This window comes from Myotis yumanensis, unplaced genomic scaffold (assembly GCF_028538775.1).
Source record: "Myotis yumanensis isolate MYYU_CA2020_CCGP unplaced genomic scaffold, mMyoYum1.0.hap1 SCAF_3, whole genome shotgun sequence".
Lineage (NCBI taxonomy): Eukaryota > Metazoa > Chordata > Mammalia > Chiroptera > Vespertilionidae > Myotis > Myotis yumanensis.
Window position 1 is genome coordinate 162,155,420 of NW_027223754.1, and position 25,605 is coordinate 162,181,024.

General features: G+C 49.7%; 2 protein-coding genes across 2 annotated transcripts; both read right to left on the minus strand.

The window, feature by feature from the left end:
* Positions 1 to 155: 155 nt before the first annotated feature.
* PFDN5 (prefoldin subunit 5) lies at positions 156 to 3,657 on the minus strand. Its single transcript, XM_070410140.1, has 6 exons — positions 3,550 to 3,657; positions 3,262 to 3,364; positions 2,953 to 2,984; positions 2,126 to 2,200; positions 1,736 to 1,841; positions 156 to 341 (listed from the first exon to the last, which is right to left on the minus strand). Exons 1-6 carry the CDS (start codon positions 3,619 to 3,621, stop codon positions 268 to 270), a joined length of 462 nt encoding a protein of 153 aa, XP_070266241.1. The 5' UTR covers positions 3,622 to 3,657; the 3' UTR covers positions 156 to 267.
* A 1,222-nt stretch (positions 3,658 to 4,879) lies between these two features.
* On the minus strand, positions 4,880 to 24,591 carry ESPL1 (extra spindle pole bodies like 1, separase). The gene is made up of 31 exons (XM_070407738.1): positions 24,557 to 24,591; positions 24,077 to 24,169; positions 22,862 to 23,920; positions 22,535 to 22,639; positions 22,251 to 22,371; positions 20,174 to 20,310; positions 18,605 to 18,798; positions 18,064 to 18,303; positions 17,762 to 17,906; positions 17,520 to 17,658; positions 17,175 to 17,314; positions 16,062 to 16,196; positions 14,901 to 15,020; positions 14,227 to 14,398; positions 13,518 to 13,646; positions 13,236 to 13,392; positions 12,646 to 12,755; positions 10,794 to 11,779; positions 10,012 to 10,348; positions 9,668 to 9,829; positions 9,076 to 9,289; positions 8,787 to 8,974; positions 7,903 to 8,030; positions 7,645 to 7,767; positions 7,022 to 7,177; positions 6,741 to 6,911; positions 6,518 to 6,622; positions 6,258 to 6,373; positions 5,774 to 5,857; positions 5,450 to 5,614; positions 4,880 to 5,225 (listed from the first exon to the last, which is right to left on the minus strand). The coding sequence occupies exons 2-31, from the start codon at positions 24,155 to 24,157 to the stop codon at positions 5,024 to 5,026; spliced, it is 6,321 nt and encodes a 2,106-aa protein (XP_070263839.1). The 5' UTR covers positions 24,158 to 24,169; positions 24,557 to 24,591; the 3' UTR covers positions 4,880 to 5,023.
* Between the last annotated feature and the right edge of the window lie 1,014 nt (positions 24,592 to 25,605).

A 25,605-nucleotide genomic window follows, 5' to 3' on the forward strand; every position in this document is an offset into this window, starting at 1 on the left:
CGGGGCCGCTACACCGCTAAGGCCTTCCCGCTCCTCCGGGGGTCAGACGGAGCCTCCAAGATAAGCCCTGCATCAAGCTCTGGGAGGGGCACACTCTCGACCCCTCCCCTCCCATCTCTTCACCAGTCCCGTACTGATGCAAGAATAGACCAACATTCTGCCCAGCTGGAACATTTATTGGCATTAAACACAAAACCCTTCTCTCCCCACCACAAAGTCCCAGGCCCTTGAAGTAGGGTCCCTCGGCCTGGTTTCTGAAACAGGATCTCAGGCCTTGGCAGCCTGAGTTGCCCCCAGGGCTGTGAGCTGCTGAATCTTCTGGCTCATCATCTCCATGACAGCTGTGGGGGGAAAAAACAGTCAGACCCTGGTCAGGAGCTGAAAGGAAGAACCCAGAGTTAAGAGAAAGTGACAGGGAAATTTAAGGAGTGGCAGACACCAACTACAGTTAATAAAACTTAACACAGTGATCCACTACCGCAAAATTTGGAATCTACAATGTATCAGTAAATATGACAACCATTGGGATATAAAAATGAACAACTTACAATATTGAGTCAGACATACCCAAAAATTATAACGTGAAAATATTTTTGCCTTTATTATTTTTTTAATGTGTAGTTTTATTTTTTATATGTTTTTATTGATTTCAGAGGGAGGGAAGGAGAGATAGAAACATACATGATGAGAGAGACCCATTGGCTGCCTCCTGCACACCCCCTACCAGGGATCGAGACCTCCTGGTTCATAGGTCGATGCTCAACCACTGAGCTACAGCGGCAGGGCTATTTTTACCTTTAGAACAGTGGTTCTCAATCCTGTGTTACATAATCACCTGGGGCATTTTACGAGACCCATGCCTTACCATTTGACTACCATCACCCGGGCTCTGGGACATTAAAAAAAAATACCGAACCCTGGAATCCTTGCCCACCCCTAGCCCCCACCACTACCCAGCTTGATTTACTAGTAGTTTGTTTGGAGGGGGCGACAGGCTTTCTTTTTTTTTTTTTTTTAACATTTTTATTGATTTCAGAGAGGAAGGGAGAGGGAGAGAGAGACAGAAACGTCAATGAGAATCACTGATTGGCCGCCTCCTGCATGCCCCACACTGGGGATCAAGTCCGCAACCCGGGCATGTGCCCTGACTGGTAAATGAACTCTGACCTCCTGGTTCATAGGTCAATGCTTAATCACTGAGCCGGCTGGTGTAGCTCAGTGGTTGAGCATTGACCCAGGCTTTCTTTTCAAACTCCCTTGGTGATTCTAATGTATAGCCAAGGCTGCAATTGCTAGTACTTAGTTAGGGCTATTTCTTTTTTTTTTTTTTTAATATATTTTATTGATTTTTTACAGAGAGGAAGGGAGAGAGATAGAGAGCTAGAAACATCGATGAGAGAGAAACATCGATCAGCTGCCTCCTGCACATCTCCTACTGGGGATGTGCCAGGGCTATTTCTTTCCTGTGTGTTCATTTACATGTATCTTTTCCCCCATTCAATCCCCATTAAGAACACAGACATGATTTCTTTCCTCTAAATTTCTCAAACACTCAACCCAGGAATCTACAAATAGTGGGTATGTAATATACTGAATTTAGAGAATAACACAAGACACAAAAGAGAAAGACATGGTTTTAATCCAGCAAAGGGGACATCCCCATGGTTCACACTACAATCCATGTTCTTTATCATGGAGGTACAAAGGATGAAGAGGTGCCTCAGGCCAAGCTTACCCTGTTTCATGACATGCTTCTCTTGAAGGGCTGGCTGGATTTTCTCCATTTGCTTGGTGAGAAAGTCTATTTTCCTCTTGAAGAAGTCCTTGGCATCCTCAGCTGTCTAAAAGGTCAGAGGTGAATGAGGGGCTAAGAGGACTGGCCAGTGTTTCAGTGGTTAGAGTATCGGCCTGCACAATGGAGAGTCACAGGTTCAATCCCCTGCCCCAGTTGGGGTGTGTGGGGAGGTACCCAATCGATGTGTCTCTCTCACATCAATGCTCCTCTCTCTCACTCCCCCCCCCACTCCCTAAAAAAAAAAAGAGGACACCCCACACTGTCTCTAAATCCTCCCCTAAACTTCCTTTCCTTGCTCAGAGGGACATGTACGTGGTTCCTTCCACTCACCTTCTCTACATAGTAGCCAGTTCCCACATCGATGAGCACGTGTTCTACATCATGGAGCTTCCCAGGGACATACATCTGAGAAGCAACAGTTAAGGGAAAACTAGCCCAGCATGAGCCCTGATTCCTTGTCAGCCGAAGACCCTCTTTTCTAAAAAGCTACAAGGCGCAGGAATAATAGAATTATACCTGTACACTCCTCCACATGTGGAGACAGAGAAGTTGGTTCCTTATGGAGAAAATGACAGACACACACTGAGACACTGTCTGCCCTGAAGCCATCGCCCACCCTTTCAGCAGTTAGCCCCTCCAGAAAGACTCGATACAACATGTTCTTAGGGCTGTAGAAAGTGAAAGCGGGAAGCCAGCCCCGCTTCCCCTCAACACCCCAACCATGAGCTAGCTAACTCCTGATGGATTTAATGTTCATTATTTAGGTAACCCCTAGTACACGATTATTTCAGTGTTCCTCTCTCAGCCTGTCAGTTCTCAGACGACAGTCTACAGGTGTCCTGTTGTCACAACTTGATCAAGTAAAACACTCAACAGGGAGACACAACCCAGGTTTCATAGTAACCACAGTTTAGGAATAAGAGCCGCAATTAAACTGAAATTGAGAATTAATAAACAGAGTCAACCCCCTTGTTTCTATATCCTATTCTATGTTGGCCCCAGGATACAGACAGGAGAGCTAGGCAGTGTGTCTAGTAAGAGCTCTCAGAATCATGGGGCCCTTTGGAGTCATCAAAACTACCCCCACCCTTTTTGGAGGGGGAGGGAGGGGTACAGGAGAGAAGAGGAGGGCTGGATGGTTCCTCTGGAAAGGATACAGAACTTGTCAGTGGGACAAGTAATTCTTTCCCTGTGAAAGCAATTAAGACAAACATCTGGGGAAGGTTGTCCGCTCCAACGTTAAGACGTTAAAGGGCCCAGCGCAGAGAGCATGGGAAGAACGGCAACAACAGGAGCACTGTCCTGTCCATTTCAATTCTAGGTGGGCAACATGCAAAAGGCTCACGAGAGGTACAGAATGAGTAACGGATCGTTCTCTCGTCTCCGGTAAGGAAGTCTGGTTTAGGAGGCGGGACCAGGAGCCGCGCCCCACATCCCCCTGCTGCCTCCGCGCGCTCCCCCCATACCCTCATTGCTCTTGTTCAGCACGTTCAGACAGTCCTTGGCTTCCACGTACTTGGTCTGCACCACCTTGAGCTGGGCAATGGACGTGGACAAGAACTCCACTTCCTACAGGGCGCAAGAAAGAGTCAGTGTGGGGCTGGAGGGAGAGAGGAGCACCGCCCGAGAAGGCGCGAGGGTTTCGCAGGGGAAGGGAAGCTTCCCAAACGGGGGAAGTGGGGAGGGGGCGAGGGCGTTCGCGTGGGCAGAAGGGATGTGAGGCGGGAAGGGGTGTCTCGGGGGCCCGTCCCCACCTGGTCCAGCTGGTTCTTGAGCATTTCCAGCTGCGGGAGATTCAGCTCGGTGATGTTCACCGACTGCGCCATGTTGGGAAGGAGGACTAGGACTGAAAAGCTGAGAGCGGCTTCCCGAGCGACGCTCTAGCCGTCCTCTGCGCATCTCGATGGCTGCCAGGAGGCCGCGCTGCCCCGGACATCTCTATGATCCTCCGCCTGGGGCCGGGCGCCACTGAGTCACGCCTCCTAGTAAAGGCAGCGGCGCGTGCCTTTCATAAAACATAGCACGTCTAGCGTAGTAAAGTTGTAGCAGACACGACTGCTGCTTCCAGGAGCTTAAAAATCTTTAAAATAGTGAGGCCATAACTATAACATTACAAAGCAATGTATGCGACTCCACGTGTGTGGTATGGACCTAGTGACTGATTAGCCAGGAAGCCTGAGAAGTTCTCTGGCGGAGGGGGGATAGCATTGGGAAAGTGGTGCTTTGGAAAAATTAAGCAGAAGAGAGTCTGGTGGTAGAGAGGACAGTGAGGAGGCACGTTGTCAACCAAGTACAGCCCACGTTTGTTTATTATTTTAATATATTTTTATTTATTTTAGAAAGAGAGGGAGAGACAGAAACATCAATGATGAGAGAAATCATCAATCTCTCCTGCACAACCCCTATGGGAAAGAGCCCACAACCTGGGTATGTGCCCTGACTGGAAATCCAACATAACTGTGACCTCCTGGCTCACAGGTTGGTGCTCAACCACTAAGCTACACTGGCCGGGTCGGCATAAGTTTATTAATCAATATATAAGTTATACCATGTGTTAGATGTGAGGGATACATGAACGTGTAAGATATGTGTTTCTGAGGAAATTAGCAATCTAATTGGGGAGAGAAAACTATATATAAGCAGCAGAACCCTACAGAACCTGCTACCAAAGTACACTGACAAGTGTAACAGCTATATGTGGGGAGAAATCAGCCTTTAACCTTCACTTAGGAGGGGGCACGGGAAGTGAGGCATTAAAGCTGGTGTCGCTCCCAGGATACCTGACGGCAAAGACAGGACAGATGTGATGGTATCTGGTCAAGATTCTCAATGGGTCCATCTCTACCCTTAACAACTCTGTCCCCTCTTAGGGCACCTTGATGCCCCTCTCTTTTAGCTTTTTCTGCTGAGGCCAAGCCAGGCCCCGTTTTGTCCTATGGTTTTGCCTTTCTTCCCGATGCTCTCAGATGCACTCCTGCAAGCTGTTCTATTTATAGTAACACACAGTGGGAGGGGGCAATAGTCTTGTCCTCAAATGTTTTCAAATGAACTACACAAAGCTGGGTTTAAGTCATAAGTCTTTATTATATTAAGGTTAAGTTAAAAGGAAATATTTTATATAAAATATTGGGGAAATCACTTAAAAATATTTATCCTGAGGGTTCAATCTAAGTATGGGAGGTAGAAGAGTCACATGGCTTCCATCAGTGATAGGACCGCTCCAAGGGCTCACCTCAGGGAGACAGGCAAGCCATAGGCTACAGGTGCAGCCCCAATAAGATACTTGAGTCGGGGAGCCTGGCGGGCCTGGTTGACATAGTAGAGAAGAGGGGCTCCTGGGCCTCCTCCAAGCCAGCCCTGCAGCAGCGCCTCCGTGTATCGGTCAATGTCACGGTCAGTCACATCCCAGAGGTTACCCAGAAACAGGGGACTGGAAAAAAAGAAGAAGAAAAACAAAGGACTCTAAAACAGAACACATAGGAACATACAATTAATAGCGGTGATGGGTGAGTAGAGAAGATGGAGCTAATGAGGAAGTCCCTTGGAACTAGGATGGGAGGAAAGTGGGGCACAGAGGAGGAAGGATTTAAACTTCAGACCTAGGAAAAAACCTGGGGTGGGGACGTAGGATGGGCCTTGCCCCTCAAGACTCACCAGCCAGCCATGATATACTTGAGCACGATGCCAGCCCCCTCCAGGTTTCCATGCACAGCCAGGGCTGCACTGCTGCAGCCAAATAGCAGTGCCACTGCCCGACAGTTCAGCCTCAGGACAGCCTGCCCATCCAGGAAGCGGGCACCAGCCCCGTGCCCGGCATAGCTAAAGCAGAAGGTGAGATGAGTTTGACGTAGCTATACTAGGCCTCTGCTATGTCTCCAGAGGTGCTCTGAGTCAACCAGGGGCTTTAAAACCCCAAAGCAAACCAGAGCAATACCCTCTCTGCAACTGCTTCCCCACCTCCCCACCCTAAGCACTCACATATATAAGTCACGCTCCATCAGGGCCTCCTGCACCTGTAACGGGCTCGGCACCTCCCCAACCACTCCTTTCCAGCCAGATTCACTGCAGGGAAAAGGTAGGAGTAAGAATAAGGGTCATGCCCTAGCCCGTTTGGTTCAGTGGATAGAGCATCGGCCTGTGGACTGAAGGGTCTTGGGTTCGATTCCGGTCAAAGGCACATGCCAGGTTGCGGGCTCGATCCCCAGTGTGGGGCTTGCAGGAGGCAGCCGATCAATGATTCTCTCTCATCATTGATGTTTCTATCTCTCTACCTCTCTCTTCCTCTCTGAAATCAGTAAAAATATATTTGAAAAAATAAAAGGAATAAGGGTCATGTGGCAAATTGGCAGTGGGAATACTAATGAGAAGGTGGGCTGTCACATCTGATTCTTGAGAAAAGGACATGTCCCTATGCGTTGTTGCTACCCCTCCCCACTCCGTTTCTTACTCTTATCCTCCTGACCTGCTAAAATTGGCTCGAAATTGCTCCTCTGTGCTTGACAGGTTGTTGTGAGGGTTCAGAACGTAGAAGGCACTGCGAGGATCCACCCCTTGGCTCAGCACTGGCGAGGCCCCAGACTGATGAGGAGACACTGGTGATTAGGATCCTGGTCTGGCGCCAACAACTCCAAGCCCCATTCCATGACTGATCCATTCCTAAGACCCTCTCCTATCTTCCCAATAGCCACCAATCAGCCCCAGTCTGCACTGCCTGAATCCTACCTCTTTGATGATGGCGTAGCTGAGTAGGAAACGGAAGGAGGGCAGCCGCGTGACAGGCAGTGCCCGGAGGCTGGGCATGCTCTCCCATGGCAGCTTCTGCAGGTCCTGGGCAAAAAGCACTCAGAGGTTACGGTCCCTAGCCGGGTATATGCAGGAGTCAGAAGAGGGTGCGTTGGTGCCCACTGCCCACCAGGCACTGCCTCTCTGGCCCTTAGCTCCTTACCTTGTCCAGCACTAAGACAAGGTGCCTACTGCTTGGTATTGTCTGCCCCTGAAGACGTCCTATTGCCTCACTCAGGAGTTCTTGGGCTCGCTCTGGCTGGGCGGGGCACAGCCCATAGGCCAGGGCCTGAATGTCTTGAGGGGTGAGGGTATTGGCACCACTGAGCATGATCTGTAGGGGAAGAGTGGTCAGTGAGTACCATAGCTTCCATTTCTACTCACAGTGGCAGGTGGGAAGGAATTAAATCTAGCTTCTTTCCCTTGGCTGATTTCTCAACTCACTTTCAGCAGAGTGGGATCAGGATATTTCCAGCCACATTCCTGCAGCAACTCTTGTAGGCGGGAGGCCTCCTGGGCGGGGCCCGGGTCCTCACTGAGTGGCAGCAACAGCCCCCTCCAGCAGCCCAGCACATCCTTTTCTAGGGAAGTGATGAGAACCTGAGTGCAGAAGAACAGGACCTTCAGTCGGAGATGAAGCCAAGTTTCTTTCCCCACAGGCACCGACATTCTGGAGATGAGGAAGTGGGCTTTCCAATGTGTGTATTTGTCTTACGTATCTGCCAAAAGGCAAGAAACTAGAAACATTTTTCACTTGGTGAGACTCTGTTACATATCACTATAGCCGGGTGGGCAATGAAAGCTAAAGCTGGGAAGCTGAGGCATGGGCGTCAGTCCTTCTTCCTGTGTGTGTATACCTTTAAGTGCTCCATTGCCATAACCCCTCAGGTTTGGGGCTCTTGTTTAAAGTCCTTCCCACATAACGTAATTTTTTATTTAGGCCTACAATTCCAGAAAGGATTCGAGATACCTTAGCACTGACAGGGCACCCCTGAGAAAGAAGACATTGGCACCCCCAGGCCATTCGTAGGACAGGCCTGACCCCACCCCACCTTGGGGGCACACACCTCCATCCTATGGTCCAGCTCTAGCCGCCCTGTCCACCATTCTCGCTTGTCGGTACAGCTGCTGTTCTCTTTCTGTTCCTTCTGGATGGCATCAAATTCTTTCAGGGCCGAGCTCAGAGGAAGCTTTGGGAGATGGGGTTGTGAGATTTCTGCTTGTCCACGTGATCACCATCTCTCTATCTCCCAGCCACAGAATGTGAGCAGTCTGACCAGAAGCCTACCCCAGCCCAACTGTGCTCCCTGGCCCAGGAAACGTACCTTGTTCTGGGCAGTTGGGATCTGCACAGTGACTGGGGGATTGTCTTTTTCCAGCCGGGTCAGCAGGAGGGTGTTGCCCGCCGTTCCAGGCTGGAGGGAGGCCAGGGCCAACACACACACAGTCACCTCTGACACAGAATATACCCAGAATCATTTCAGCTGTTACAAGGAATTCCCTTCAATGTCTTCTGCACTCAATCCCTATCTGGCACTCAAGACAACTCTAAGAAGTCTCCCCTGGTCACTGGAGGTCAAGATGCTCTCCCTAAGAGTTCCCTGGGAGCAGAGACCATGTCTTATACTTCTTTGTGTCCCTTACAGAAATAAACAAAGGGCCCTGCACAGCAGGAGGCACTCAAATAATCTGTGAACGTGTTTCATGCTAGCATAGGGAGCCCGTGGACATCTGGACTTACCCCTGAATAAAGACATTGAATTTGTTGGTAAGTCAAAGTTGAGGTTAAAAAAAAAAAAAAAAGACGTCCAGCCCAGCTAGTGTTGCTCAGGGGTTGAGTGTAAACCTATGAACCAAGAGGTCTAGGTTTGATTCCCAGTCAGGGCACATGCCCAAGTTGCAGGCTCAGTCCCTAGTAGGGGGCGTGCAAGAGGCAACGGTCAATGATTCTCTCTCATCACTGATGTTTCTCTGTCTCTCTCTCTCCCCTCCCTGCTCTCTGAAATCAATAAAAATATATTATAAAAAAAAAGACTTCCAGATTTAGGTTATGTGTGTTTGGTGAAAATAACAAATGACTAATCAATGGAAAGGTATGACCTGTCCTTCCATAAGGATCATAAATCTATGTGAGCTAACTAATGCCTTAAACACCTTCACCCAGCCTTTCAGTAAGAAGATGAATAAAAGGACAGGAGAGCCACCATACCACTGGGGATCAGAGCCAGGCACTCCTGGAAACTCTCCTTCTCAGCCTGGGGGAAATGGCCAGATCCCGATGTTCTGAAGGAAAAGAGGTGCCGGAGGCGGGCCAGAGGGATACCTCCAGGCCTCTCCTGGAGGCTCAGCCCCTGCAGCTGGTCTGCTATTTCCAGTGGCTGGTGCTTCTGGGCTTTGCTGCAAGCAACACAAGTAGGGGTGAGTTCTCCCTCCTTCAAAGTCGGGACCCTCCCCCCGAATCTGCCACAGCACAAGTCTTCGGGACGGTGGACACTCACTTGAGCTGCCTGTGGAGGTGGGTGAGCAGCTGGTGGCGACAGGTGATAGAGACAGACTCGGTGACAAGGTAGGCAGTGGCATAGGGATCCTGGTGGCCCAGGCACAAGGCCAGGAAGCGGCAGAGGTGAGCGTAGAGCCCACTAGGAGGGCAGTGACTGATCCCACGGAAAGCAACGCTCAGTGAGTCACAGATGGAATCCACGGTAGAGACACCTAGACGAAGGTCGACACTTGCTATAGATGAGCCCCCTACTTCCTAGCTGACAGGAACTTGCCAAGGAGTCCCTATGTCAGCTCCCCCTTGGAAAGTAGCAGCTACCATTTACAAAGGGCAATGTGCCAAGTAGGGTCCTATGTAACTCACATGCATGAACTTGCCCCATCCTCCCCAAACCCATTTGACAGTTAAGTCAAAAGCTCAGAGAGGTTGAGTGGCTGGCACACAGGTAGCAGAGAGTGCTGGAACTCAAACCCAGGTTCAGAGGCTACCAGATCCAGGTGGGATCCAAAGCCAGAACCAAGGACAGACTGGAAAAGCATTGGGATCAAGAGACCTAAAGGCTCAGCCCTCTGCAAGTGACTGGACCTCACCAATGGCTATAGGGGCTGCGGGACGTTGGCGCCGAGAACCAAGATCCTTGTCTGTCTTCTTGCTTGGGCATAGGATGGGCAGCTCCTCTTTGCTGGAATCCCGTCTCAACAGTTCACATTCTCCTATGGCTGTGTCCGGCCCTGGAGCTGGTGTCTTCCCATCTGGGGAGAACATGACATTTCTACAGAGCTCCCTGCTCCTGCCATCCCCTTTGTTTTCCCTTCTGGGGTCCAGTCCAGAGCCAACAAAAGACCGTCTTTTGGCACTAGTTATTTCCGTGCTTTGGTCCCAGGCAGCCTCCCCCAAACATATGCATCTCTACCTCCCACCTTTGCCATCATACCTGCGGCCGAGTCTTCCCCATCAGAGCCCCGGAGGATCTCAAAGCTCATTTCCATCTGGTTGTCAGTCAGTTCCTCCTCAGGGATGGTCCGCATAATCTCAGGGCCCAGCTCCTCACCATATCCTGACGCCACCTTCTTGGCCCTCCGGATCCTGCCGCTGCGGCCAGAGGGCCCGAGGGCACTACCTGGGTCAGCCACCACATCAGTCTTCACACTTGGGCCCTTCCTAGCCTGGCCCCAGCCTCGCCCCCGAGAAGCAGTGCCCCGTCTCTTGGGCTCCTCTGCAAGCCGTGCCTCTACTGGGTCTTCCAAGTCACTGTCATCACTGAAGTTCACCTGGGATGGGAGGGAAAGAGAGAAGGTCCAAGGGGCCTTCAGTGACAAGACATCATCTGACAGCAGATGGCGCTGTGCGGCACCAACACAGAGGCCATTGGGGAAGATTTGAGAATTAACCTCCCACAAATACTGCCACATTCAGTCAGGGGCAGTAACTCCTGGGTGTGAAAACAGGGAGAGGAGGGGGCACTAGAAGATGAGGAGGAAGGGTGAAAGGGGAAAGGAATCCTCAAGTTAAGGAAAGTGCCTTCTGTTCAAAACAAAGGAAGACTTCGAACTAGTTCTTCCTGTGGAAGATGTAGGGGTCCTGCAGGTAACTGGGGAGCTCAAGGTGAAGCCAGGCCCTGGGAAGCTATTCCATAAGGGCCCCTGCTCCATAGAACTCTCCTCTGGGACCATCCCCACCCAACACCAACACTGCCTGGCCCCGATCCCACCTCACCTTCAGGCGCGTCTGGACTCTCTGTTGTACCTTGGGGGCCTTGGGAACCTCAGGTTTGCTCTTTGTAGGACATACTTCCTCAAACACGGTGAAAGGGACTCGAGGGCCAGCCTGCGTAGGCCGGCCAGGGGGCTTAGGTGTACATGGTGTTCCTCCACCTTCCCGACCTTTCCGAGAGGTCTTGTGGATGGGCAGGGCCGCAGAGACCGCCTGTTGGCGCCCTCGTCTAGAATGCGTTTGCTTCCGAAGCTTAGCGGGCTCTGAGCCTGGGGGAGTCTTTATTGATGGTGGCTGCCAGCCCCAGGAGCTTGCAAAAAGTTGGGTAGTGCAGCAGCTAAGGCCAGCCAACTTCGTAAGGGCCTGCATCAGGAGCAGGCTGGCTCGCCAGGGCTCCAGGTGGGGTATCCGTGCTGCCACAAACTTCAGCCCTGACTCTAGGACCTTCCTCAGGCTGTTTGATGGCTGACTCAGCCCCTCCTGTGCCAGCTGTGTGTATGCCTGAGCCAAGATCTCATCAAAGAGGCGCGAGTCGGGGTAGGGAGGTACTTTGTGATTCAGGGAAGCTTGCAGGGCTTGGCCGAGGCGCTCAGTGGCTGCAGGGCAACCCTTCAGCACCACCTGCAGGAGATTCAGACCCTGGGCCTGATGGCCCAAGGCCAGGCTCACCCCGGCCGTGACCAACACCCAGCGTAGACAGACTGCCGAGAGGACAGGGCTGGCACAGAGTGGGCAGTCACAGGTGGGCAAATGGGTCAGGAAGCCAGGGCTGGGCTGGGGCTTCGTTTTCAGGATTGGGGAGGAGTTAGTAGAAGGTGCAATGGGGCCAGGCTCCTTGGCCACAGTGGCCACCAGCTCCAGAACAGGGCCTCTGAGGAAGACCTCCTCCTCTGGGAGCTCCAGAGGACAGGGGACCGGGGCCCGCTGCTTCCCCTTCTGCAAGTGGACTTTCTTCACAGAGTCTGGGCGCTGGGCTGGTCCACAAAACTCTGAGGAGAGAGCAGAACAAGAATGATAAAACTAGGAGACATGATGCCAAGTGCTTCTCGAGCTACCCCAGGGTCCAACTCCCTCATATGTGTGTTAATTACTTACTAATTACTCAGATATTACTGTACTAGCATACTAAATATTAGTACGGTTTATTCTTTTGTTTTAATAAAATCCCTAATGTTTTCTTTCCTTTCAACAATGGACCAACACAGCCAGCAAAGCCCCCATTATTTGCAGCTCAGAAGACTGCGTGGATCAGTAAAGCAGGTGAGCACCAGGAGGCCCAACTCTTAATCCTGGCTTCTGCCCCTGACTAGCCCCGTGATTCTGGCCTAAAACATTGAATTTCTCAACTTTCTCATTTTACAAATGGAAAAAAAAATCCATGGCCCCAATTGACTTTTCAGGGTATTGTGTGGGTCAAATGAATTACTAGAGATAAAAGGGGTTGATAAGAAAAAAAAAAACATCATAAATACAATATTTTATCATTAGCTTAAGCCTCCTGAGGACACTATATTTGTATTGTCTAATACAATAGTCACTAAATACATGTGGCTACTGAACGTGTGAAATGTGGTAAGTGACTGAGGAACTGAATTTTAAATTTTATTTAAATTCCATTTAACCATAAATGGCCCAAATGTATTAGATGATACTGAAAACTAGAACCAACAGGGTTAGTCCTGGACAGGTTATCCGAAGGAGGGGCACCAATGGTCTGATTGAAATAAAGGGAGTTTTGCCCTGGGACCAGAAGTCTCTGATTTAGAAGGAAACCAAACCCTGACATAGAAAGATTTGTTAAATAGTGTATGTGTCCCTCTTACCATAGCCCATGGGCATGGGCATGGCTGCTCACCTGTGCAAGACTCAAGCAAGAACAGAACCTGCTGCAGGTCCGACTGACAGAGGTCAATGTCATTGCGTGCCAACTCCAGCTCTCCCTTCAGCACCAGGAACAGGGCACACCTTTTTGGGAGAGGAGATAATAACCAGTTAGTGGGATCCTTTGCCTTCCTGGAGAGTCTTTCTGCTCCTTTCCTAGGCAGAGCCATCAGTCTTTTCCAGCCTCCGCTCCCTGGGGAAAACCTACGCTGCCCTCAAACCAACTCCTCCTTATGTGTGAGGACAGGATTTCCCAAACTGCATTATTTAAAAAAAAAAAGGATCCTGTGGACAAAGAGATTTAAGGAAAGACTGTACACTAGATCTCCCATTTGGAGATTTATAATGTGTATTAGCATATTGGAGGACATGAGAAGTCCTAAAGGAAAGAAAAAAAGTCAAACTTGATTAACTCAGCATTTCCACTTATTTAGCCACGGGAAGGGTTCCACCAACCCCTCCACCCATAACATGTTATTAATCTGTGGAATAGTTTGGGAACCCATAGTCAAGGCACAGGCACTCAGATTCCAGAACTGGCATCCTCTTGGTCCCTGTACTCACTGGCGCGGTATCTGTAACTTCGTTGTAAGTTTCAGGGCCTCCAAGCAAAAGGCCTTGGCTTCGCTCACACTGCCCAGGCGGCCCAGGTGGGAAACCAGCTTCTCGGAGCAGCTCAGCACCTCTGTAAGCACCTGCCATTTTTGTACCAGATTTTCCCCTGTAGTAGAGGAGAGAGACAAGACCATGATCAGTCATAGCCTGGATCCTCTGGAGACAAAACTGCCAGCCCCACCATCTCGCCTGTTTATTCTTACAGGACGTTGCTCTGCTCCTTGGACTCACCATAGTCCAGAAAAGGTGTCTCCATGGCTGCTTTTTGAGTAGAGAATACACCACTGCCCATGAGCAAGAGGACGATGCTTCGGAGAAGCTTGTGGGAGTCGATGAGTGCTGTCTCAGGTGTCTGCCAGCCTGTGCAAGTGAGGGAGGAGGGGACAAGAAGGGAGATGATGTGGCCTGAACTTCACCACCTTCAACTGTTAAGATAGCAAATGCTGCTACTCTTTTCCATATGCACCCAAGGCAGGAAGAGCTAATCAATCACAGAACTCCCTGAGACTACATGGGGTCTCAGAAACACTGTTGGTATAGTATCCCAGGCAGTCACTAGGCAATCGATTCAGCAGTGGTTCTCAACCTGTGGGTCGCGACCATCGGAAAACACATATAGCATATCAGATATTTACATTACGGTTCATAACAGGAGCAAAATTACAGTTATGAGGTAGCAACAAAAATAATTTTATGGTTGGGGATCACCACAACATGAGGAACTGTATTAAAGGGTCGCGGCATTAGGAAGGGCGAGAACCACTGGATTAGAGTCAGTAGGAGAACTGAAACTCATTTGCTATCCCAGGCCTGTTCTGTGCAGCTTCTGGTTAGGCTCATCCACATAGCTGGACAGCAGAGGGGACGAGGGCTGAGAAGAGATGACAGTGCACAAACCACACACATCAACCAAGGAGGGCCATTCACCCTATTCTTTCACCTTGGGCACAGAGTTGCTTCCACAGAGAGGCTGAGAGGCTGTCTGATGAGAGGCTAAGGTAGACTGCCACCAGCTGCAGGGCCTGGACACGCAGCAAGTACCAGGCCTTGGATGACTTTTGGAGGGCAGGATCCTGAAGCACAGCCAGCAACAGAGAGGCGCCCTCTGTCACCTGAAGAAGTGGGGGGGGGGGGGGGGGGGCCAGAGGAGAGCAGTGAGGTCAGATTGGCAATTCAGAGCTTGAGATGCCCCTGGAGATCATCGGGCCCAATCCCCTGCTACTCAGAATGATAGAAGCTAAAAAACAACAACAACACTATAACGTGAGTGGGCATAAGACTTGGAAAAGTCACACAGCTAGTTTATGAGGAAGTGCAGGTGTTTTTGGATCCCACTGGATTTCAGGCTAGGGCTCCAGTGTCATCCCAGTTCCCATTCAGGGAGACTTTCCTCCTTGCCCTGAGGAAACTGGAGAAAAAGGGAAAGGAAAGTATCTCTATTGGAGGAACACTGGTGAACAATTCTTTGGAAGGCAAAGCTAGGAAACAGCATTGTTTCTCGGGGTCAGGAATATTCTTAGCTCCAGGGAATTCTCAGAAGCCAGACAAAGATCTAGAAAATCCTAAAATCCTTCTAATACCCAGGATCTTTGGGTATACGAACGTGGGGAATACCTTGTGGTAAGCATAGTAAAGTTGACTTCTCAGTAGGTCACAGGTCAGGGAAAGGAGCAGGTACATGTCAGTGGTACGATCCAGTAGCTTCAGACTTGATTCCGCCTCTTCCAGGTGTAACTAAGGGAGCAATCGGGGTTTGCAAGCATACTGGTGAGGAGAGGCAGCCCGAGCCTTCAAATTAAAGTGGATTAAAGCACTCGCAAGCAAATGTCAAACATGTCTAATTAAATATCATTTCAAATATTATAATCTACACAGGAGTTATTCACTCACTAAAATGTTCATTGAGTACCTTTTGGTTAACCGCTATGTTAGAAAGACAAATGAACAAGGAGTAAGTAGGACCTTCCAACCAATAGCTTGCAATGCAGTAGGCGCACAGGCAATCCAATATAATCGTGATATAATACCATTAGTGCTATGGGGACTCGGGGGAAGGGGCTGATTCTGCCCTTGAGGAACATGTGAAATGCTTCACGAAGAAGCAAAGAATTGAGCTAGGCCCCGAAAAGAAAGTACAGGTTTACTGAATGAAAATAAGCAGGTCGGGGGGAGAAGGTGTGTTTAGGGCGGAGAAACTAATACAACCAAAGACAGAGAGGCACATGCAAGGAATATAAAGTAACCGGGACAGATCGGCATAAGGTTCACGGTAGGGAGTGGCAAGAAAAAATGTGAGCCAGAACACAGAAGGTGTCAGTACAAAGTGAAGGGTCTGGACAGTATCCTTTAGGTAATGGAGAAGCCAGATTAAAATCCTTTAAGTAGGAAGGAGACTAAGATCAGATCTGTTCCTAAAAAGACCATGAGAGTAGCAAACGTGGAAAAGGAAGAAACTGGAGGCAAGGAGACCAGCTAGGAGACGTACGTGGTAACAGTCCTAAGTGAAGGAGGATCAACCAGGGCAACAGAAATTCATGACAAATATAGGACTGGCATCATATTCCTGATGCAGAATCTATTAGACTCAATGAACAATTGGCTTTGCAGTGAGAGGAACTGGATGCCTGCCTCCCAACCACTCCACACTTTATGAGCCTCCAGCTGAAAGTGGTGGTAGAAGGCAGTGAAGCTGTATCCTATCTTCTAAGAGAAAAGATGGGTTACTACAGCCATGTCTCCCCTGCAACCCCCAGGCTAGACAGGCTGGGCACTCACCTGGGCGTAGCTGGGACAACCGAGTGTCAGCAGAAGTTGGGCGACATGGCAGGAGGAGCCAGCTGCCTTCGCGTGGTCCTCTAGTCTCTGGGAGACGATCCGTACGAGCAGGAGGACCTCCAGAGCCTGCAGGGGCTGGTTGGCCAATAGCAGCAAGTTTACCCAGTTCCTGCTCAAGCCTCTATTTCTACCCTCTGCTCCTGAGCCCTTTGGAACCTTGGTCTGACCTCTGGCTGGAATGTGGCTACCCAGACAGAGCAACCATCAGCCCTTCTCAGGGAGCCTGAGCAGAGAGCAGTGAGGGAGCCTGCAGACCTTCCTACCCGCTTCTGTTTGAAAGCCTAGACGCCAGTCATCATCAATAGCCAGGATTTACTGAGTACTTGCTCTGTGTCAAGCACTGTGCCAAGAGGTCTACATGCATCAACTCATTTTATCTTCATAGCAATTCTAATCCCAATTTAACAGATGAGGAAACTAAGAATCACATAGGTTAAGTTGTCTACATTCACATAATAGGTACGTGGTAGAGCCAAGACTCAAATCTATGGCTGAGGAAGATTCCCAGGTTCCCTGTGCTAGAAATAGAGCCTAAAGACCCACAATAACAAAGATCCTTTAAGTGCCATGTTCTTTTTCAGGGGTTCCTAATGTGGGCCCACACTTCTAATGTGGGATCCAAGGAAGAGCTTCAGGGAGTCTGTAAAACCTTCTGACAATGCATGTAAATATGTAGAACTGTGTTTACAGGCATGTATATATTTTTCAGGCGTTTATGGTCTCCAATTATCTAATAATTAATATAATAATTACGGTTTACATTCGAGTATTCTGTTTATGTGCAGCATCTCCCATGCATTATCTCACCAAATGCTAACAATGTTATGAGGTAGTTATTATTATTACCTTCATTTCAGAAAGAATGAAACTTGGCCTTAGAAGGTTAAGTAATTTGCCTAAGGCCACGCACTAATGAATGATGGAGTGTGGATTTAAACTCAGAGAGGCCTGTGATAGAGCCCACACTGGGTTCCTTGGCTTCTCAGCAAGTACATGGGCAAAGAAAGTGAAGGCACTGGGTTTCTGTTCTGGGTCAATGCCCTGCCCCATTACCTTTGCCACCAGCTGATAGAGGGCCGCTAGGATCTGCAGCGAGGCTGCTGTCTGCTGGAGACACCGCACAGTGGGGGCCTGCCCCTTTGTAAGCACCTCCTTCCACAGGGCCAGGGCTTGGTCCAGGCATTTGGACTGAGCTGTAAGTCAGAAGAAAGGGACCAGCCACTCTCTCAGCGTGGGCCATCTGGGGAGAATGCCACCTTCTCCATAACACCCTCTGCTCTTTTTGCCCACTCACCTCCCAGCCTACAGGGCCAGTCTCCCCTACACCTGGGGTGTCCGGTTGGCTCTTAGGAAGCCACAGAGGAGACTATCCCAGCACACTATGACCATGGTCCTTACCAGCATCTGCAGCCAGGTTGAAGGCAATGTTACTGTATAGAAAACGATCTTCCTGGAGTTTATCTTCATAGTTCAGGTCATTGACTTCAAATTCCTCCAGGTTACTAGGAGCCTGGGCTCTCCGATCTCGCTCAATACCCTGGATGAGAGATCAGGGTAAAAAAAAAAAACAGGGCCAGTGCTAGCTTACGGGGACCCAGGGAGCACAATTCCTATACCCAGTGCTGCTCAGCCCCACATACTTCCTGCATTTTGGCCTCTAGGATACAGATGTAGAGCCACAGGAGGGCCTGTGCTTTATCATCCAGGAGCTGGTCTTCGGCCTGAGCCTCAGGCCTCACTGATTCCAGAAGCTGTAGGGCTTCCCGGATTGCATCCAGGGCAGAGCTGGAAGGAGAGGGTGCACTAATTGGAGCCTTCTGCAGGACCGCTGGCCTCAAACAGAAGGGAGTGCTCAGGGACATATAGAGAGGGAAACAGGCTCCACAGAGTCAGAAGACCCAGGGCAAGAAACAAGAGTGGGCTCCCCAACTTTCCCCCTTACCAGTCAGTCTGCTGGGCAAAGTCATGGTAGCAGAGCACCTGAGCTAATTCCACCAGATGGATGGCTCGAGCCCAGGTCCCAGCTGGTGTCTCCTCGGGGCTCAGCTCCAGGAGGTCGCAGATGACATTGAACCGTTCCTGCCCTGTGTCAGCCCGCACCGCCTTGTAGGCCTGCAGCTCCTCCCTGAGCAGGAAGGACAGGGTCTCCGGGTCCCAGCCGCTCAGGCTATCTCGCAGAGTTCTGAAAGAGGGTGGGCTCAGCACCTGGGGAACCGTGAAGCAAGGAGCCTCTACCCCAGGCCAAGGAGTCCCAGCTTTGGCTTACTGAGAGCTCAGAAAGTTTCCAGTCGTGAAAGCAACACTACCTGCCACCACCGTTTCCCCAGAACCGAGCACAGTGCCTGGCATACAGTAGGCACTCAGCGAACAATAATGGAGGAATCAGTGCCCTTTTCAGACATAAGGATGAACATAACCATGAATACAAAAAGCCAGCCCTAGCCATGGGGCAAACGTGGTTGTCCTACCTCCTCCCAACTCACCTCAGCTGTAGCTCCTTGTCTCCGGCTCTGGCTGCATCCATCTTAACCCGGACCCAGAAGGTGACTGGCTCAGCCATGTGTTTGGGGCCACAGGGCCGTAGGGCTGCCAGCCACAAAGTCACCATCTTGCATCCATGGGCCTGTTTACCCAGTTTCTTCAAACTCTCTACATGCAGCCGGAAGCACCTGTGCAACTGACCAGAGAAAGGAAACAGACCAAATTGGAGAGGGGACCCAATGAATACGAACAGTGGGAGAGGACATGCAGCTACAGGTACATATATCACCTGGTGGGGGTGGGTGGGGTCCTCTGACCAACACCCCTGCCCTAAAGCAGGAGACACCTAAGAACTAAATACCCTGGGTGCTCTCAACTTGAGGCTTCAATCCAACCCACCCACATATTCAGTCTTCACCCTGAAAACCTCCTCTTCCTCCTATAATCCTCCCATAAATCAGCTGACTCCTCCTTCCCCCTCCCCCACCAGGTTAAGCCTTGACTTCTTTCACCCATCAGTTCTTTCTATCCCTTGGGACGCTCCTTCAGTTCAGACACCCACCCTCTCTGCCCTAGGCTACTAGGGCAGCCTGGGTACCCGGTATTGTCCTTGCACTTTGTTTACTCATCACAGTGATGCCAGAGAAATCCAAGACGCCAATCTGCTATCATGCCGCCACTTCAATCCATGTACCTCGTGATGAAACCCAAGGCCCTCTATGACCCACCTTGCCTGCCGATCCAGCCAACCCCTCATTTCATGGGTATTCTTGCTTTAAGATAGTGGGACTCCCTCTGGTTGTCCAAAGGACCACTTAGGACAGGGGTGGGCAAACTTTTTGACACGAGGGCCACAATGGGTTCTTAAACTGGTCCGGAGGGCCGGAACAAAAGCATGGATGGAGTGTTTGTGTGAACTAATATAAATTCAAAGTAAACATCATCATATAAAAGGGTACGGTCTTTTTTTTTTTGTAGTTTTATTCATTTCAAACGGGTCGGATCTGGCCCGCGGGCCGTAGTTTGCCCATGGCTGACTTAGAACACTTTAAATATCCAGATGTCTGAGCCCCAGCACCATAGACTCTGATGCAATTGGATGTAATTAGCTTAGGGCAGGCATTAGAATTTTGTTAAGTTTACTCAGGTGATTCTAATGTGCAGCGAGGCTGGGAACCACTGGCTTAGAACAAAAAGAGAGTAAAAAAAAAAAAAAATTGCCCTGGCCAGTGTGGCTCGGTTGGAGCATTGTACCGTGCACCAGAAGTTCTCGGGTTCAATTCCCAGCCAGGGCACATACCTAGGTTACAAGCTCAATCCCTGGTGTATGGGAGGCAACCAATCTATGTATCTTTGTCACATCAATGTCTCCCTCCTCTCTCCCTTCATCCTCTCTTTTATAAATAAATAAGTAAAATTAATTAAATGACAGTACAGGTGAGGTCTGAGAAGTAATGGTGCCAATACGTAGCTCCTAACACCGTACTCCAAAGCAGGGTCTTGGACAGGCCCTCTCATGCTACTCAAGCCCCTTCCTTCCCCCAACATAACCTCCCTCCCCATCCTCATACCTTCTCAGGAGGCACTTCAGGATAGGTACTTGGCTTCGCCAAGCCCAGGCACTGACAGAAGGGCTCGGAGATGGCACAGGCCTCGGCATAGAGCTTGTGACTATAGAAACTGTAGGCCAAGTTACTCGTGTAAGAGGCTGCAAGAGAGAAAGAACAGTTGGCACAGGAATGGTTCCCACTGCCCTCTCCTGTTGGGACCGCTCAGCAGCTTCCAGATCAGACAGAACACCTATTGCTAGGGAATGAGAAAGGAGTAGCACTCCCCTTCCTGCTCCAAGTTAGCCCATGTCCTCCTTACCAGCCAGGCCTTCTGCACTCCTTTTACAAAAGCAGAGTCCTCATTCCCAAACAGGGCTCATCTCTCCTCACATTCCAATCCCTGTCTTCATCTCACTTCAAAGGTCAGCATTTTAGGAAAATACTCTGGCCTGCCCCTTTCCTCCCTCTTCTTCCCTCATTCTACCGAAGCCACAGAGCCTCCTTGCTATTCCCTGAACACACCAAACCCTCTCCTAGTTTAAGGCCTTGGCACTGGCTATTTCCTCTGACAGGGATGTCCTTTCCCAGGTGTCTACGTGGCCAACTCCATCACATCCTCGGTTTTGCTCATGCATCCTCTCAATGAGGCTTACCCTGACCATCCTGTTTTAAATGGTAACTTGCCCCCCTCACCTACTTTGAAATCTTAATTCCCTTATCCTGCTCTACCTTTCCTTTCCCCCATACTTCTGATCACTTTCTAATATGTTGACAATTCAATTATTATACTGTTTATTATCTTTCTCCCCCAACCAGGGTGTGGCTCCATGAGGGCAAGAATCTTTTGTTTACTGACAATATTCAAGTATTCAAAACAGTGCTTAGCACAGAGTAGATACAGATGGCTGGAAGAGAAAGTCAGTCTTCAATACTCTGTGGGAAGAATTTTCATACTAATAATTTTTGACCCCTGCTGATATTTTCATCTCTATAACACGGTTCAACCACTGAAAACATGAATATAACAAGCTCTCCAAAACCTTCAATGACTGAACTCAATAGGTGTATATGATTTAGACTAAAGGGCCATGCCTTTTGTAAACTGAGGGGGAAATTTATTATAAAATACAAAAATAGGCAAAACTAACTTATGCTGGTTGGACAGAGGTTGCTGTTGGGGGTGAGTGAACAGAAGGGGGCACATGGAGTCTAAATGATGCTATTACTTGAACTAGATGTTGGTTACAGCCGAAACCGGTTTGGCTCAGTGGATAGAGCGTCAGCCTGCGGACTGAGAGGTCCCGGGTTCGATTCCGGTCAGGGGCATGTGCCTGGGTTGCGGGCACATCCCCGGTGGGGGATGTGCGGGAGGCAGCTGATCGATGTTTCTCTCGCATCGATGTTTCTAGCTCTCTATCTCTCTCCCTTCCTCTCTGTGAAAAATCAATAAAAATATATTTAAAAAAAAAAAAAAAAAATTTAGATGTTGGTTACAAAGTACAGTACGTTCACTTTGTAAAAAAAATCCATCAAGCTGTACATTTATGATTTTAGTACTTTTCTGTAAGTGTATTTTAATTAAAAGGGGGGAGAGAAGTATATATGTTAGTTAATAAAAACATAGTATATCTCCAGAAGGATATATAAGAAATTGATCATATTATTGCCTCTGCAGAGGCAGACTTGGGTAACTAGAATTAGGAGTGGGAGAGCTTTTCACTGTATGCTCTTTTGTGCAAATTGAATTTTGAACTAGGTGAATGTTTCATCTGGTTTTAAAAAATTAAATTGTAAATGTTCTTTATATAGAAAGGTCATAAAATTGCACATCAAGTACAAATGTTTTCATGGAACAAATACCAAACCAGATTTCAAAACCAATGAGAAAAAAGTAGTATCTGCTATTACAAGTTAGTTTCATCACTTCTTTTCTGCTGTTAAATATAGAGTAACTGATACTTATACACATCTTTTTCACTCCCTCCTTGAACCATAAGGAGCCCCCACAGTGGTCAGAACCATCCAGTAAGTGCTATTTGCCTGCCTAATGAGTGATGGCCCTCCCAAGAACCTTGTAGCTGGGCCCCAGGGCACTAACCAGTCATCCCCAGGTAGACAGTCAGCTCTTGGCCTGACAGGCCCTCTAAGGCCTCCAGCATCCAGCAAACAGTAGATTTACAACTTTCCACCAGCTGAGCAAGGTCAGCCAAATCAGCTACCTGAAGGGACAAGAAGGGCTGAGGGTGAGAGGAGACATAATAGGTACATGACACCCACCCCACCCCATACCTAAAGCCATAGCCACCCCAAAGCTCTACTGAGGGCAGCTGAACAACCCCAGATCCTAGGACATGTCCAGGCTTTTTGATTCCCAGACGGTACCTGGCAGCCTTGGGCAAAGTCATAAACCACCACAGTATAGAGGTGAAGTCCCTGAAATTGCAGCTGAACCAAAGACTGCTGCTGCTTGGAGGAGTCCCCACAGACCTGAGGAAGGAAGGGGAAGGTTAGTTTGAGGAACAGAGATAAAGTGTGAGCTCCAAGGTAAAGACTGACCCAGAGTCCTAGAGAATTGACACAACCCAGAGAGCAGGAAGGACATCAGGACGGACCACTGCCCTCTCGGGATAGACTAAGCTGCATAGTCCAAGGAGGGAGCCAGGGCTTAGAGCCACATTCCCACCCTATCTCCAGGACCTTATAACTCACACCATCCTGAAGCTGTCGAATGAGGGAGCAGTACCCGCCAAGGAGAGCAAAGAGGCTCAGAATAGCATCAGGTCCATAGCACCTCTTGCTACCCCGCTCCAGGCCTGAGAGGAAGAACTGGCAGCTGTCATACAATGCCCGCAGTGGGGGTGACGGTGCCTCCATGCTGCTGTTCAGGATAGCTGATGCCTTGATCAGGAGCTTGGCCACTGCCTGGGGTTCTCCCTCCTGGACCTGCAGCATCTTTACCCCCAGCTGGCATATCTGGAGGCTGGGAGCCAGGCTGGTGTTCCTTAGGTAATCTTGGGCCTTCTTCACAGCCCTAGTGGCCTTGGCATGGAGGTGGCTCCAACAGAGGCGACGGCAGTGTTCCAGGGTGAGCTCCAAGAGACAGAGGGCTCTCTGGGGAGACAGAGGACCAGGGGAGTCCCCTTCCTCACCCACCAAGAGTCTAATCACATGCCTAGAGAGCAGGTCATCTAGGAAGTCAGCATCTGCTTCACTCAAACCATGCCCACTGGCATCAAATAGCTGATGGGCAGCTACCACTCGACAGGCTGTTGGAGAAGCAAAGTGGGGGACCTCACAAGGGATACTTTCATCCTCTAACAATACTAGAAAGCTCAAGGCCTTCAGTCGAGCTGAGTATGCAGCTCGTGGCTCCGCCAGGGCTTCTGCCCCTTTCCAAAGCAGAGAAAAGCTGCCCCGAACCACAGCCTCATAGTCTTGGGGAGCAGCTTGTCGAGAACACTGCAGCAAACAGGCATGGAGGGGTTGAGCTAATCGGAGTGTGGCCTCTGGGATTCCCTGTGCAGCAACATTCCGCAGAAAGATGAAAAGAATTCGTTCCAGGTAGAGGGGTGGGCACTGGGGGTTGGACGCCAAGTAGCCATTACAAGCCAGCTCTGCCAGCTCCAGCAGGCTTTCCAGGTGCCTGCGGCAAGCCAGTTTGGCAGTCAGCTGCTGGTTGCAAGCCCTCAGAATGGCATCACAAGTATGTCTTCTCTCCGCATCAAATTTGCAGCTGGGAAAACTGGCTGGAGGTTTGGACAGGAACTCCTAGGAGGAGAGGAAGATGTGAATGGGACAAAGGGAAAGAGATAAGGAAAGGAACTATAAATGGAGTTGCTACTAATCTGTCTCTTCCAATAAGGCAGAAACAAAACAGCTCAGCTTGGAAAGCCAGGTGTATGTAGAGCCAGACAGCACCCACACCTTCAAGTCAGGCAGCAACTCTTCAGCTTCCTTCGGGCTGCTTAGCAGAGTCCCAAAGTTGACTCCTTTAAAGCTCCTCATGGCGCTGGAGGGCTAGGGGAAAGGAGACGGATTAGAGAGGGCGGAGAAGATTCGTAATGGAATTAAATGAAGAGCAGGAGCAAAGAATCTCATTAGAAATCTTAAAGGAAAAAAGCCGAGGCCAGGACGCCGGGCTCCCGTTATAAACCGAAACTTCCGCTTTTCCTTCTAGGCGGCCGATCCCTGGACTCACTCTACCCGTCCCACCACCCCAATGCCCCACAGAGCCCTTCAACACCTACCAGGGCGTCCCGAGACCTCCGACCCTCCCTGGCAGAGCCGCCCCTGCCTCTCCCTCAAGTCAGTGTTGGGAACGCCATTCACCTTGGTGCGTACACAAGTTCACGAGTTCCTCCTTGCTGCCCCAGAGGTGCCCACCTTTGCAGGTCTAAGACTTACCCGCCAGGCTGAGTACTCTGCTAAGGATCCAAAATGTAACCTTCGTTTCCGCGCCAGCCCCTCCTTTCAAATATCCCCAGCGACCAATCAGCGAAAGCTGCGTAACGCCGGCGGGCCGCGCGGAGCACTGGGAGTTGTAGTTTATCTGTTGCGCTGCATCGTCACGTGATGCCAGCCTACCGGGTCCTGCTGATCCGGGCGTTAAGACCTCTTGGGGGCGCGAGTTTCTCCACATTTTCCAGTCGAAACCGAGTTCCTCGGCTAACGGTGGGTTAGTCGCTATCGGCAAGGCCAGCCTTCTGCCTCTTTCTTACCTTTATTTTCAGAGCTCAGAGAGAGTTTAAATTTCAAGAGAAGAGAAATAGGATAAACAACAAAAATAACTTACTTGGAAACTCAAGTGGTTTGGGTTATTAGAAAAAAGGGCATAGCCTTTCATGGAATTATTTTTTCTTTTTTTAAATCATATATATATATATATATATATATATATATATATATATATTTTTTTTTTTTTTCCCCAGAGAGGAAGAGAGGGATAGAAACATCAAGGATGAGATGGCTGCCTCCTGCACGCCCCCTATTGGGGATTGATCTCACAACCAGGACATGTGCCCTTGACCAGAATTGAACCTGGGAACCTTCACTCAGTAGGCAGACACTCTATCCACTGAGCGAAACCGGCTAGGGCTGGAATTCTTTCTTTTAAATATATTTTTTATTGATTTCAGAGAGGAAGAGAGTGAGAGACAGAAATATCAAAATGATGAGAGTGAATCATTGATTGGCTGCCTCCTGCACGCCCCACACTGGGGATGGAGCCCACAACTCAAAAGCATGTGCCCTTGACCGGAATTGAACCCGGGACCCTTCAGACTGCAGGCCAACGCTGTATCCACCGAACCAAACTGGGCTGGAGTTCTTTAAAAATATAGTTTGTGGGGGCACTAACATGAGTACCATGGTGACTTCCAGCACTCACTCTACCTACCAGCCTTGCTTCTTCCATCAGTTGGATTGTATGTGGAAGACAGAGGATCTAGCTCTCC